At 37.6% G+C, this 12,886-nt stretch overlaps 1 protein-coding gene and 1 pseudogene across 1 annotated transcript in view; one reads left to right on the top strand and one right to left on the bottom strand.

The window, feature by feature from the left end:
* IL1RAPL1 (interleukin 1 receptor accessory protein like 1) overlaps positions 1-11,304 on the bottom strand; it is a 1,314,427-nt gene extending 1,303,123 nt beyond the window's left edge. Inside the window, exon 1 of the mRNA XM_054471838.1 lies at positions 11,135-11,304. Coding sequence (XP_054327813.1) covers positions 11,135-11,185 — 51 coding nt within the window. The 5' untranslated portion in view covers positions 11,186-11,304. The remainder of the gene's footprint in view (positions 1-11,134) is intronic.
* LOC129024670 (histone H3.3A-like) lies at positions 11,269-11,713 on the top strand (annotated as a pseudogene).
* Positions 11,714-12,886: the final 1,173 nt, after the last annotated feature.

The following is a 12,886-nucleotide window of genomic DNA, read 5'->3' as shown; positions in this document are numbered from 1 at the left end:
CATAGAGGTGTGCTACAGATATTTATAGATATCGTCCTTTAAGTGTGCACATGGAAATTCAACTTTGGTAGTTTAGTTATTTTCAGTATCATACGTTGACAACCATAATCTGAATCATTTAAATCAGCATATCACTATCATTATGGCATGACTGGTCATTAGAATAATTCGAATTTATCTCATCCTTTGAAGTTCATAAGTCTATTTTATAAAAGTTATCATATGGAGCTGTTTCTTATAAGGAAGTTGTTATTATACACATGCCTTTGGTTGAAAGCAATAATGCTTTGAGAGTTTAAGTGACTTACTTAAGTTTTATTATTAGAGGGTGGTAGAGCTGTGGCAGGAATTTGGTTATTACGATTCCAAGCCCTGTTCTGAATGCATTACTCCTTAACTGAGTGCAAGGAACAATTCTGCTATATTGTGAAAATTCTGAGAGTCCAAATAAACCTGAAACATAAAATTACAGGTGCAGACTACAGAAAGAACACATATTTTTTTCAATATTGCAGATGAGGCTGGCTTTCTTCTTCTTAGTTTTACTTTTAGCCAAACAGCTCTATTTTCCCTAATTTATCAGCCTCAAAGAACCAACGTCTATTCTGGTTAACTATCCAGACAAAATCACAAGGGTCTGGTTAAAAACTGATGAGTCAGCAAAAGTATGTATTGATCCCCTCCAAAGCACTATACAAAGAACTACACAAAGTTCTGGGATGCATAAAGATTAAGACACAGTCTTGTCTTTGCGTTAAAGCGGGTGACCAACTTGTCCCAGTTTGCCTAGGGCAATCCCAGCTTTAGCAAAGAAAGTCCTGTTTCTTGGGAAAATTCTCAGGCTTGGGCAAATGGGATAATTGGTCATCCTACCTTCAGGATGGGAGTTTTGCATGTTTATATGCAATCAGAATAGCACCAAAGTGCTTATCATGGTGATATACTTAAAGTCAGTGGAAACAAAGCAGAGATTCTCTACATTTGCCTGAAAAACTTTTGCATTTATCCATAAAGTCCATATAACTACAAGTCTCTTAAAGTTCTATCCTTTCTAGCCTCAGCAATGTCTCCAAGATCACTGAAATTAACTCGAATTGTTATTATTTCTCCATTCTCTTCAATTTTGGAGGGGATATATATATATAATTTATATATGATTATATAATTATATATAAATTATATATAAATGATATAATTATAAATTATAAATGATATAAATGATATAATGTAATTATATATATTTTAATATATAATTATATAAATTATATATAAAATTCTATAATTATATTATAAATTATATAAATAATTTATATATATAATTTTTATATATATATTTTTTTGAGATAGAGTCTCTCACTCTGTCACCCAGGCTGGAGTGCAGTAGTGCAACCTCCGTTCACTGCAACCTCTGCTTCCTGGTTCAAGCAAGTCTCCTGCCTCAGCTTCCTGAGTAGCCGGGATTACAGGCATGTGCCACCACAACGGGCTAGTTTTTTTTATTTTTAGTAGAAACACGGTTTCACCATGTTGGCCAGTCTGGTCTTGAACTCCTGACATCAAGTGATCCACCTGCCTCAGCTTCCCCAATGCTGAGATTACAGGTGTGAACCACCGTGCCCGGCCTTGGGGCTACATTTTTAATTGTGTTGTTCTACCTGAACCATCCCCATTTCTCTTCTAGCTGTCCTTAACTCTAATATGTCATATTCCCTGTTACTTTTTCTGATAAATTTCTGGTCCAGTTCATCTTAGCAAAGAGCCTGAAATAAAGTAGCACCTAACAGACAGTTTGTTGAATGAATGACTCAGCACTTTGAATATCTATATTTATCTAAAACACGGATAAAGTATGTTGAACAAAGTCCATCTTTGTTCAACATATCAGATGAGGGCAATTTTTATAAGTGTTTCCTGATTATCAAATACGTGTCAAACACTTAAGTTTCCTAATTTAATCCTCTTAACCACTGTGAGAAAGAATGAATATTATTATTATCCTCATTTCAGTGAAATGTAAAACAGGCAAAGAGAAGTAAAGTAACCAGACCATTGGTATGACACAAATTCAGTTCCAGGTCTGTTTTGTGATAAATCTCATGACTATATTATGCTATCCATGGCTCACAGTATATTAAACACCTTCGTAACTGGAGGATATCATGAGAGGCCATAAGCAGTGGCTAAAGCAAGCGTTTTCCAACAAAAAACTTCAAGGAGGAGAAATAGGGTATCCCAAGAGTTACAGTTGAATAGATGTGGCTATTTGGAATCTAGGACTAGAAATTCATGACATTAGATCAATCATCAAAGATATTTATTTACTACAGCTATATGCTATTTATATACAAAGCTGCAGACACAAAACTGAGGAAGAAAACAATCCTTGGCCGGGTGCGGTGGCTCACGCCTGTAGTCCAAGCACTTTGGGAGGCCGAGGTGGGTGGATACAGAGGTCAGGAGTTCGAGACAAGCCTGGCCAACACGGTGTAACCCCGTCTCTACTAAAGATACAAAAAATTAGCCGGGTATGGTGGCGTGTGCCTGTAATACCAGCTACTCGGGAGGCTGAGGCAGGAGAATCGCTTGAACCCAGGAGGCGGAGGTTGCAGCGAGCCGACATCACGCCATTGCACTCCAGCCTGGGCAACAGGGTGAGACTCCGTCTCAAAAAAGAAAAAAAAACCAATTCTTTTGGATTCCCAGCCTTGAATTCAGTGGCATTGCCTATGATTGGCTACAAAGAAACCTGCTCCTTCATGAATTTTTATTACTAACCCCAAGCCACTACAACTAAATATGCAATTTTTACTAAAAAAAGAGTAATTGCAATACACACATGGCTTTAAAACAAGCTGCTTTTCTCCCATACCCAAACAGCTCAGCTCCAAGCACCACCTAACTGCTACATAGAAATTCTAAGGCTGCCACTGCTGAAGGCTGTGATCTGCTATGGACTGAATGTTTGTGTGCCTCTAAAATTCATATGATGAAATCTGAATCCAGAATGTGATGGTATTAGAGGGTGGGGCCTTTGGGAGGTAATTAGGACATAAGGGTAGAACCCTCATGAATGGGATTAGTGCCCTTACAAAAGAGACCCCAGAGAGCTTGCTCTCTGCTCTCCACCATGTGAGGATACAAGGAGAAGATGGCATTCTACAAACAAGAAGAGGGTTCTCACCAGAACCCCACCATGCTAGCATCCGGTTCTCTAACTTTAAGCCTACATAAGTGGGAGAAATAAGTTTCTGTTGTTTACAAACCATCCAGTCTATGGCACTTTGTTATACAACAGCCTAAGACAGGTTCAGAACATCAATCACCAGGAGAGGAGGGATCAGAGCTGTAGTCACCAGAAGGGTGTTCAGAACCAGACATGTGGAAGAATGAGAAAGGGAGTTACTAGCATGAGGCGAACAGACAAAAATGTGTTCACAGTAGCAAAACAGGAGTCCAGTTACTAGGATTAGGGCACAAGATCCAAATCAGGCAGGCAGCTGTAGACAAGAATTTAAGCAAAAGACATGCAAGGCAACATGAACCTCCAAAGTGATTCCATTGACAATAAGTTTTGTTTTACTTTAGAGCTGCAGTACAAAACCATGAAACATGATATTTATACTTAAGATTCAGGCAGACCCAGTTTGTGACCTATTTTACAAAGATTATTTTACAAGGTAACAGTGCTGTAAATCTAGGTAAGAAGCTAATTAGTCACCACAACTATCTTGGGTAGCAGGCACTGTATATTTCCCAAATGTATTTTTTAAGGTAATTCACAGCCCAAGAATGATTTCATTCACTTGTTTGGAATTTTTTTTAAATGACCATCCTGAAAATATGTACACATCTCTTCAATAAAAAATGGTTTTCTTAAGTGAATTTAAAACTAGGCCTAAAAGTAAAGTAGAATTGACATGCCATTAGAAGTAATAAATATCTCCACACTACAAGAAAACTGTCTAATTCAAGATGCAAATTGTTAATATATAGCAAATAGAAAGCCACTGCTGGATAAATAAGTAGTACTCGTAAAATTCAGCCCCCAATACATGGTGCAATTAAGTCTACTTTCTCGAGGAAAGGTATAATGACTGAAGGAAGTCACAAATACTGTATATTTACTAACATCAATTAGCAATTTGTTATGTTTATATAGCCAACTAAGCCAGGTGACAGCAAAAATAAATCTAAGTATCATCTACTTGACAGAAAGCTTTCATTCAGAATAGCTGATTTTTCAATTATGTACCTTTAAAAAACAAACAAAGCAAAAGGACCAAAAGAAATAAGGTTTTTTTGTTCTAATTAGGAAGTTTTATGTGTGTTTGTGTATTCATTCATACTTTGCTACTCTTTTTCACTTTAATATAGTCCTACTTACAAAATAATAGATTTAGTTTGTAAACAAAAAAAATTTATTCAAAAACCACCTAGTAATGCATTTATCTTTATATTAATACTTTGGAGGTACTGGATTTAAATACCTTCTTAGAAATGCAATTCATCTTTCTTCTTTGTCCTGTTTCTTCTTGGATTTCCTCTTTGACAGTTTTATAAGACCCAAAGATCTTCACTATCAGCTTTCCCATATCCATCATATTTATCAGATTGTTTGTTAAATTATTTTTATTAGCTCAATCCACAAATAGGTGGGGTCCACTGTGTCTTTTAGCAAGTTCAAAATCCACACAGGTAAGGGTTGGGTTATTTGGATGTCATTTTACAGATTTTTTTCACCGGACATCCTGCAGCAGCACAAAGGAAGCAATTCTTAGTATGTAACAACGCCTTTGGACTTCTCAGGGTACCACAGCCTAGTGGGGACCAGAAAAGGGCTGGCATTAAGAATGCTCCACTTATCCTCCAGAAAGCTGAACCATCCACTGGGTAAGTGCTCTAACCTGGAGAGTGTGGGTCTGTGTGGGCCTGCGTGGGCCAGTGTAGGCCTGTGCAGGCCAGTGCAGCGTGGGCAAGCACCAGAGTGCGCGTGCGTGCTCCATAGCTGACACCCACTCTTGAGTCTCTGTTTTTTCACATTTCCTCCCACTTTTATGACATTTAGGGATATAGGAATAATCTCATTAGTCACTAACCTCAGGAAGTGTACTGTTTCAAATGATCTTTGCTGCCTATAAAGTACCACTTATAGCCGGGCATGGTGGCTCGCGCCTGTAATCCCAGCACTGTGGGAGGCTTAGGCAGGTGGATCACCTGAGGTCAGGAGTTCAAGACGAGCCTGGCCAACATGGTGAAACCCCGTCTCTACTGAAAATACAAAAATTAGCCAGGCATGGTGGTGCACGCCTGTAATCCCAGTTCCACGGGAGGCTAAGGCAGGAGAATTATTTGAACCTGGGAGGTGGAGGTTGCAGTGAACCGAGATCGCACCACTGCACTCCAGCCTGGGTGACAGGGTGAGACTCTGTCTCAAAACAAAACAGAAAAAGGACCACTTATAAATAGAACTGCCATATTTAGTAAATAAAAATACACGACACCCAGTATAATTTGTATTTCAGATAAGGAGTAATTTTATTTTAATATACATATATTTCATGTAATATTTGGGACATACTTACATTTTTTTAAATTCCTTGTTTTTATATCTGGGCGTCCTGTAACTTATCTGCCAACCCTATTTATCAAGTATGGGTCTAGATAAGGAGTCCTGATTGTATCATCATCAAACGATCTTTCCTGGGAACAGTGCCTCAGTGCCTTAGTTGACTGCATTGCCTTGCAATTTCAGTGGTCTAGTTGTTGGTCAGAGATGTCCAGCCGCAAGACTGCATTTGTAGTATACACTTGTGCAGTGAGATAATGATACCTGTGCTTTACCAGAGTACACGCATGGTTTTAAAAATTTATTGGAAAGATTTGACCATGTCCAGTTCAATGGACATTATTTATTTTGTCCCCGAACTAAATGTCTCCCTCTAAAAGCAAATGGAAACGGGTACAAATTTACAGCACATAGCTTTACCTACATGAACAAAAACAATTGGAGACCAGATTTATAGTCTAGCAAGTAGTCTACAGTTCTGCTCTTCCCTTGCACATGGAAGGCCCCTGGAAGTTGTTTGGTTCACCTTCCAGTAACTACAATGTTGTGTAATGGCAACAAGCCTGACAAGCGCAGTTCTCCGAGTTCTGAGAAAAAGTTCATTTAGTCTTCCTGATTCCATACTGAATGTGGTAGAGTGTGGCTTAGAGGTGACAGCATGTGGGGAAAAGAGGATTATTAGGCAGGGACACCACAGAATTGTGGCTGAACTCCACCGAATACAGTAGAAAAAAACAAGGGAAGGCAAAGACACAAAGAACCATTGATCATACTTAAAAGATGAAGCCTCGGGAATGATTGGACAAAGTCAGCACTGTGGGATCACCTTGGAGGAGATCAAAAAAGAAATTCAGCAAAGCTAAAAGAAACATGTAGGCACAGGTCACCAATGCAAGCCAAGGATGGTTAGACAGAAAGAGCCCCCTGCAGATATTTCTTACAGTAACTCCAAATAAAATCTTATTCTCTGAATCCACAATGCAGTCTTTACTCTCGTCATATTTTCCCAAGTCACAGTACTCACATACATATAAATATAGAAATTGAAAGTCTTTTCCTTCATGTTCAAAAAAATTTTAAAGATACATTTTTAGATGAATGACATTTCAGCTCAAATCACAATTGAATTTTCGGGGACAGTTACAATGCAAAAATCATGATGCTCCCTATGGATTTATACTTTGGTTTAAAATGTTAGTTACATTTGAATGCATTTGATTTGTTGCCTTTTTTGTTTGCGTAGAAAAAAAACAGGAAAGATGACAATAATTATGCATACTTTGCAATGATTAGGCATTTAATATGCAATAAGATATTTGCTAGAGAAGTATGTCTATGGCTAGAATAGAGAACAGGCTCCAGGGTTATGTCAAGCTGCAAAGTGATATGTATGCGAATGAATTCTCAGGCTCATTAATCATTTTTGTACTTGAAGTGCTAAACTGCTAATGTTACACTGAGAGTGAAAATGAAGTAATTAAGGAGTTTAATAGCTACAGTCTTTTGAGGAGAAAACAAGTTGATAATGCTTCTTTTAATATGTTACATAAATTGGATTTTTTGTTAAATTACAAAAACCAGGTTCATCTCTTGTGTAGCTTCGAATGACACAAATCATTTGATTATATTTGTATATGGGGCCGATAGATTGCTATGTAAAGGCAGTTCACTAAACCATCACATTTATAAGAGAAAGTCTCTGTTACCAAGAGCACAAAAACACCTATCAGGTTCTCATCTTTTTTTCTTTTGATGCTCTAAAGCTTACTTCTCAAATTATCTGTGGTGAAGGGCCAGTTTTTGTTCCTTTGTTTCCAAGTCATCACAGATATATTATTTCATAAAATGCAATGCCAATGACTTGAAAAATGGAACAGACATACAAAATACAATCCCCTTTTAAAATTACTGGATCCAACAGATACAACAGTACTCAGTCAGATTCCTATAAAAGTTTCTAATAGCCTACTCTCAATTACTCCACAGACCGGAAATAATGTGAGGATCTGCAGCAGCCCAGGTTGAAAAGCACCACTCTAAAAGCAGAAGTCTAGAGAGCAGTGGTTTGGCCATAAACTGACACCAGTTCACTTACTGGCTGCAAGTTCAAGTCACCTGAAGGCTAGGGACACCTATGAGGAACTAATATTCTGTGTAAACCTCCTGCCACCTTTAGGGAGGACTATGAACTTGTCTAGGCGGGGGTAAGAACTGCTCATGGATGAGCATCTCTGCTTGGTCCCTTTCAACTGGAATTTGCTTTTTTCTTCTTTGGTCACTCTAAATACTTTTTTCTTCGTTCTTTCCCTTTTCTTTTCTTCCCTTTCATTCTTTTTCCCTCTTTTCCATTTTGGAGGTATTTTCATACAGTTAAAGACTGAGACCCTGAAGATGGACAGAAATGGATTTAAATTGTGACGCTGTCACATTCTGACTATGAGAAAGTAGGCCAGTCATTCAAACCTGGTAAGTCAGAATTCTCATCTGTGAAATGGCAACAGTATTATCCTCTGTACGGCATGAATGTGATTCCAAAATTAGTTAAAAAGAGTATAATAGGTGATCATGGAACGTTATTCAGCCCCTCACCCTCTTCCTTTTCTGGTTCTTTTTTGTTGTCCAACAGAGAAAGCTGCACTATTATATGTTTAAATTAATGTATTTGCAGTTGTGCCTGCAGCTTATAAACATGGCTCTTCTCAGAAAATTAATTAAATAAAGCCAACCAATCAGCCAGCAAACCAGACAAACAAGTAACAGACACCACTACATCTTTATCCTCTCCCAGGTAATGGTACTATTTTCCACAGTGGTCCAACTCACACCCTATCCAATTCTAAAACTCACTGACTCTGTAAAATTACTCCTCCAAAGTAGTTCTCACATCCATTTCTTCACTTCTGCTCCCTAGCCACTACCTCAATTCTTTTCTTAGGTTTTAAAACCAATCTTCCTGAATGTTTTCTCAAACTCATGCAATCGATCATCTTCAACATTGCTACGTGAAGGCTCTTTCTAAAACAAAAACCTCCTCAAGTCAGCCTCCTGCTTGAAACCTTCCCTGGAGGCCCGCCCTCCGTGATCTATGGGGAAAAGTTCAGAAGCTTAACTTTTGGTCAGATACAGCTGCCACAGTTTTAAATACCTTAGTTAAACTCTTTCCAAATTGGTTGGTAAATAACAGCTTCTCTAGACCCAGGCCACAGAGGCCACACTCAAGCCCTCCTCCAGACCCTGCAATCAACCACCATCTAAAAAAAAAGGTTAACACCTGAAGGAGCAACGAACAGGGCGCCTCCCACCCTTCAACAGAACTGTCTTGATCATCAGTGTTCCAGCCTTACCAGCTGGAGAATATTTTTAATACTTCTCCTACTTGGAAGTCTTTTACTATCCCTTTCACTGTGCTTTGAGTATTTGCTACTCTTATGCAGGGACAAGCATGTAGCATAATTTAATTTAAACATGAAGCAGATGTTTGAAGGTAAGACCAGAATTGCCACTCACCATACTCAGAAGGACACAGGCTTAACAGAGAACATTATAGAATATAGAGTGTTCTTTGAACATTAGAATATTTTATTCTAATTTGTCCACTGGCTATCAAATGTGAATTGGTTTTTATCAACTTGTATTTTGCATACTAACACTTTTAGTAATTAATAGAGTTTCATGGTAGAAAGAATTGATCATTATATATCATGTCTCCTAGAGTTAATACCATTTTTAAAAGGAGACAATCTTCACGTTTAAACACAGAATACTATAATTATAAACATCAAGCCTATTTCAAAGATTTTTTCACTGTGATTAATTTAATATAAAATATATTACTAAGCCCTCTCAGAGAGCCATTCAATCTCAAAATTATTTAACATAACAAATTCCCACTATGCAAAAATATTTAGAAAAATCGACCTCAATCAAATAATATATCATCAGCATTTACTTGTCAATGCACATGTATATGAGTTTTTATATGATTAGCTAGATGTTTTCATAGAAATGCTAGTTTTCTATTTTCTTTTTAATGATTACAGTAGTTACCCTCAGCTGAATTTTATTTTCATGCATCAGTTGCATATTAATCTTGAACATATGTATGGGACTAGATGTAATTAGGTAGTTTTTTAAAAATAAATGCTGGTATTTTAAATTTTATTTTAAGGACAAACTTGCCTTCCTCAATTGAATTTTATTTTTATACCTTCAATTGCACATTTCACTTGAGATCTAGATTTTTTTGTAAGAAAGAAGCAGACTTAAACACAGGAAACCTAAACCAGTCTAGACTTGGAGCTGAGTATAAATCATAACACCTCTTTTGCTAATATAGAACATTTTAGGATGGAAAGAGGCCAAGGTGTACATTTAGGTCTGGCCCATCTTTGAGTTATAATTATTATTATAGCCTACTCTGCTTTCTCCCCAACCTCCTCTTGCCAAAACTATTTTTAAATTATACTTGTAATACTTTCTTCTTTTGCTGGACTTGCTGACTTATTCCATGTTTTCCATTTCCAGTGTGATGAATCTCTTCATATTTTTTGTGACTTTTCTTCGATATAAGCTGGTGGTGTCTGCTGGCAGTTGACATTTACTCAAATAGTTAGATCACTTGTCATATCTATTCCCTGAGAACTGTGCAGATAGAAAATAATCCCTTCTTAATCTCTTAATTCTCAAAGTACCTAGTTCTAAAATGTCCTATATTTCTAAATGTGTTATTGAGTGTACATATTTTTAGTCATTCCACGTCCTAGCTGTCATTTCTAAAATAACAAATTTATAATAAATTTGAATTTGAGTATCCTATATCTAATAAGTCATATCATATGTTACCCTTTCTGTCTTTCATTGAAGACAAAAGTTGGCTTTTTCTATTTTGGGGAAAATTGCAGGGTCTTTGTGAATAAATATCTACATATTTAATTCTTATCTAAAATACCTATTATTTAATGACTAACATTTTGACAAGAGTAGGGGATAAAAAAGAGAAGAAACAGGTGTAACAAATAACTCTTACATGTATTATAAAATCAAAACACTAATAGATTGTTTTTTAGGGGTCAAAAGTATTTCAATGCTTTTGAGACTCATTATTTATCCTGGGCATGACATGAGAAAATAGAAACAACTAGAGTCAATTAAGTTTAATGGCAACCCAGTAACTTCAACACACACACACACACACACACACACACACACACACACACACACACACACACACACACACACACACACACACACACTCCTGGGCATCATCCAAAAAATCATTGTTCATTAGAACACACACACACACACACACACACACACTCCTGGGCATCATCCAAAAAATCATTGTTCATTAGATCCAGGATTAGTCCCAAGAATCTACATTTTTTTTTTTTTTTACCAAGAAACTCAGGTTTTCTTGAGCTAAAGTACAAAGATTAATCTCTTCATTTTTTTCTAACACGTTTTTCCTTCTCTGATTACTAAATGGTTAAATCCTTTGCTAATGCTTTAAAATATCTTTACACAACTGTAGTATAACATAGGTAAGCATGGTTTTAAAAATATGCTTACAACTAATTGGAGCAATTGTGTTCGCAGCCGCCGCAGCGCCACCGCCAGCATCGCTCTCGAACGCCAGCGCCGCCTCTAGCTTGCCGAGCTCCAGCCGAAGGAGTAGGGTGGTTAAGCAACGAGGTCTCTGTATCATGGCTCCTACAAAGCTGACTTCCCGGAAATCGACTGGTGGTAAAACACCCAGGAAGCAACTGGCTACAAAAGCCGCTTGCAAGAGTGCGCCCTCTACTGGAGGGGTGGAGAAACCTCATCGTTACAGGCCTGGTACTGTGGCACTTCGTGAAACTTGTCATCAGAAGTCCACTGAACTTCTGATTCACAAACTTCCCGTCCAGCGTCTGGTGCAAGAAATTGCTCAGGACTCTAAAACAGATCTGCGCTTCCAGAGTGCAGCTATCAGTGCTTTGCAGGAGGCAAGTGAGGCCTAGCTGGTTGGCCTTTTTGAAGACACCAACCTGTATGCTATCCATGCCAAACGTGTAACAATTATGCCAAAAGACATCAAGCTAGCACACTGCATACGTGGAGAACGTGCTTAAGAATCCACTATGATGGTAAACATTTCATTCTCAAAAATAAAAAAAAGTCTCTTCTTCCTGTTACTGGTAGTTCTGAACATTAGATAATTTTTTTCCATGGGGTCAAAAGGTAACTAAGTATATGATTGCAAGTGGAAAAATAGGGGACAGAAATCAGGTATTGGCAGTTTTTCCATTTTCATTTGTGTGTGAATTTTTAATATAAATGTGGAGTCTTAATAAAGCATTAATGCAAGTTAAAATGTTTCAGTGAACAAGTTTCAGTGGTTCAACTTTATAATAATTATAAATAAACCTGTTAAATTTTTCTGGACGATGCCGGCATTTGGATTTTTTCAAAACAAGTACATTTCTTATTGACAGCAACTAAATGGTGTTTGTAGGATTTTTATCATACAGTAGATTCCATCCATTCACTATACTTTTCTAACTGAGTTGTCCTACATGCAAGTACATGTTGTGAATGTTGTCTGTCTTCTGTGCTATTTCCTGTAAGTTTGCTATTAAAATACATTAAACTAAAAAAAGAGAAAAAAAAAGACAAAAACTAATTGGGGAGGGCCAGGCATGGTGGCTAATGCCTGTAATCCCAGTACTTTGGGAGGCCAAGGCAGGCGGATCATTTGAGGTCAAGAGTTTAAGACCAGCCTGATCTAGTAGTTTAAGATCTAGTAGCTTAAGACCAGCCTGATCTAGTAGTTTAAGATCTAGTAGCTTAAGACCAGCCTGATCTAGTAGTTTAAGATCTAGTAGCTTAAGACCATCCTGATCTAGTAGTTTAAGATCTAGTAGTTTAAGACCAGCCTGATCTAGTAGAGACCCCGTCTCTACTAAAACACAAAAATTAGCTAGGCGTGGTGGCGGGCACCTGTAGTCCCAGCTACTCAGGAGGCTGAGGCACAAGAATCGCTTGAACCCAGGAGACGAAGGTTGAAGTGAGCCGAGATCACACCTCTGCACTCCAGCCTGGGCAACAGAGTGAGACTCCGTCTCAAAAATAAATTAATTAATTAAATAAACTAATCAGAGAGGATAGGACAAATTTGGAGAACATGGGAATTCATTCAGCAAATATTTCTGGAGCATCTATTAAGTGTCAAGCACATTGCTCAGTGCTGGACATATGAAAATACAAAACAACCTTTTTATCATCCAAGGAACACAGAGAGTCTTGCAAAAGAGAGACCTAAAATGGGTCAATCATAACACA

This window comes from Pongo pygmaeus, chromosome X, assembly GCF_028885625.2.
Source record: "Pongo pygmaeus isolate AG05252 chromosome X, NHGRI_mPonPyg2-v2.0_pri, whole genome shotgun sequence".
Classification (NCBI taxonomy): Eukaryota; Metazoa; Chordata; class Mammalia; order Primates; family Hominidae; genus Pongo; species Pongo pygmaeus.
Note: the sequence above shows the minus strand (reverse complement) of the source record. Positions and strands in the feature narration are given on the sequence as shown.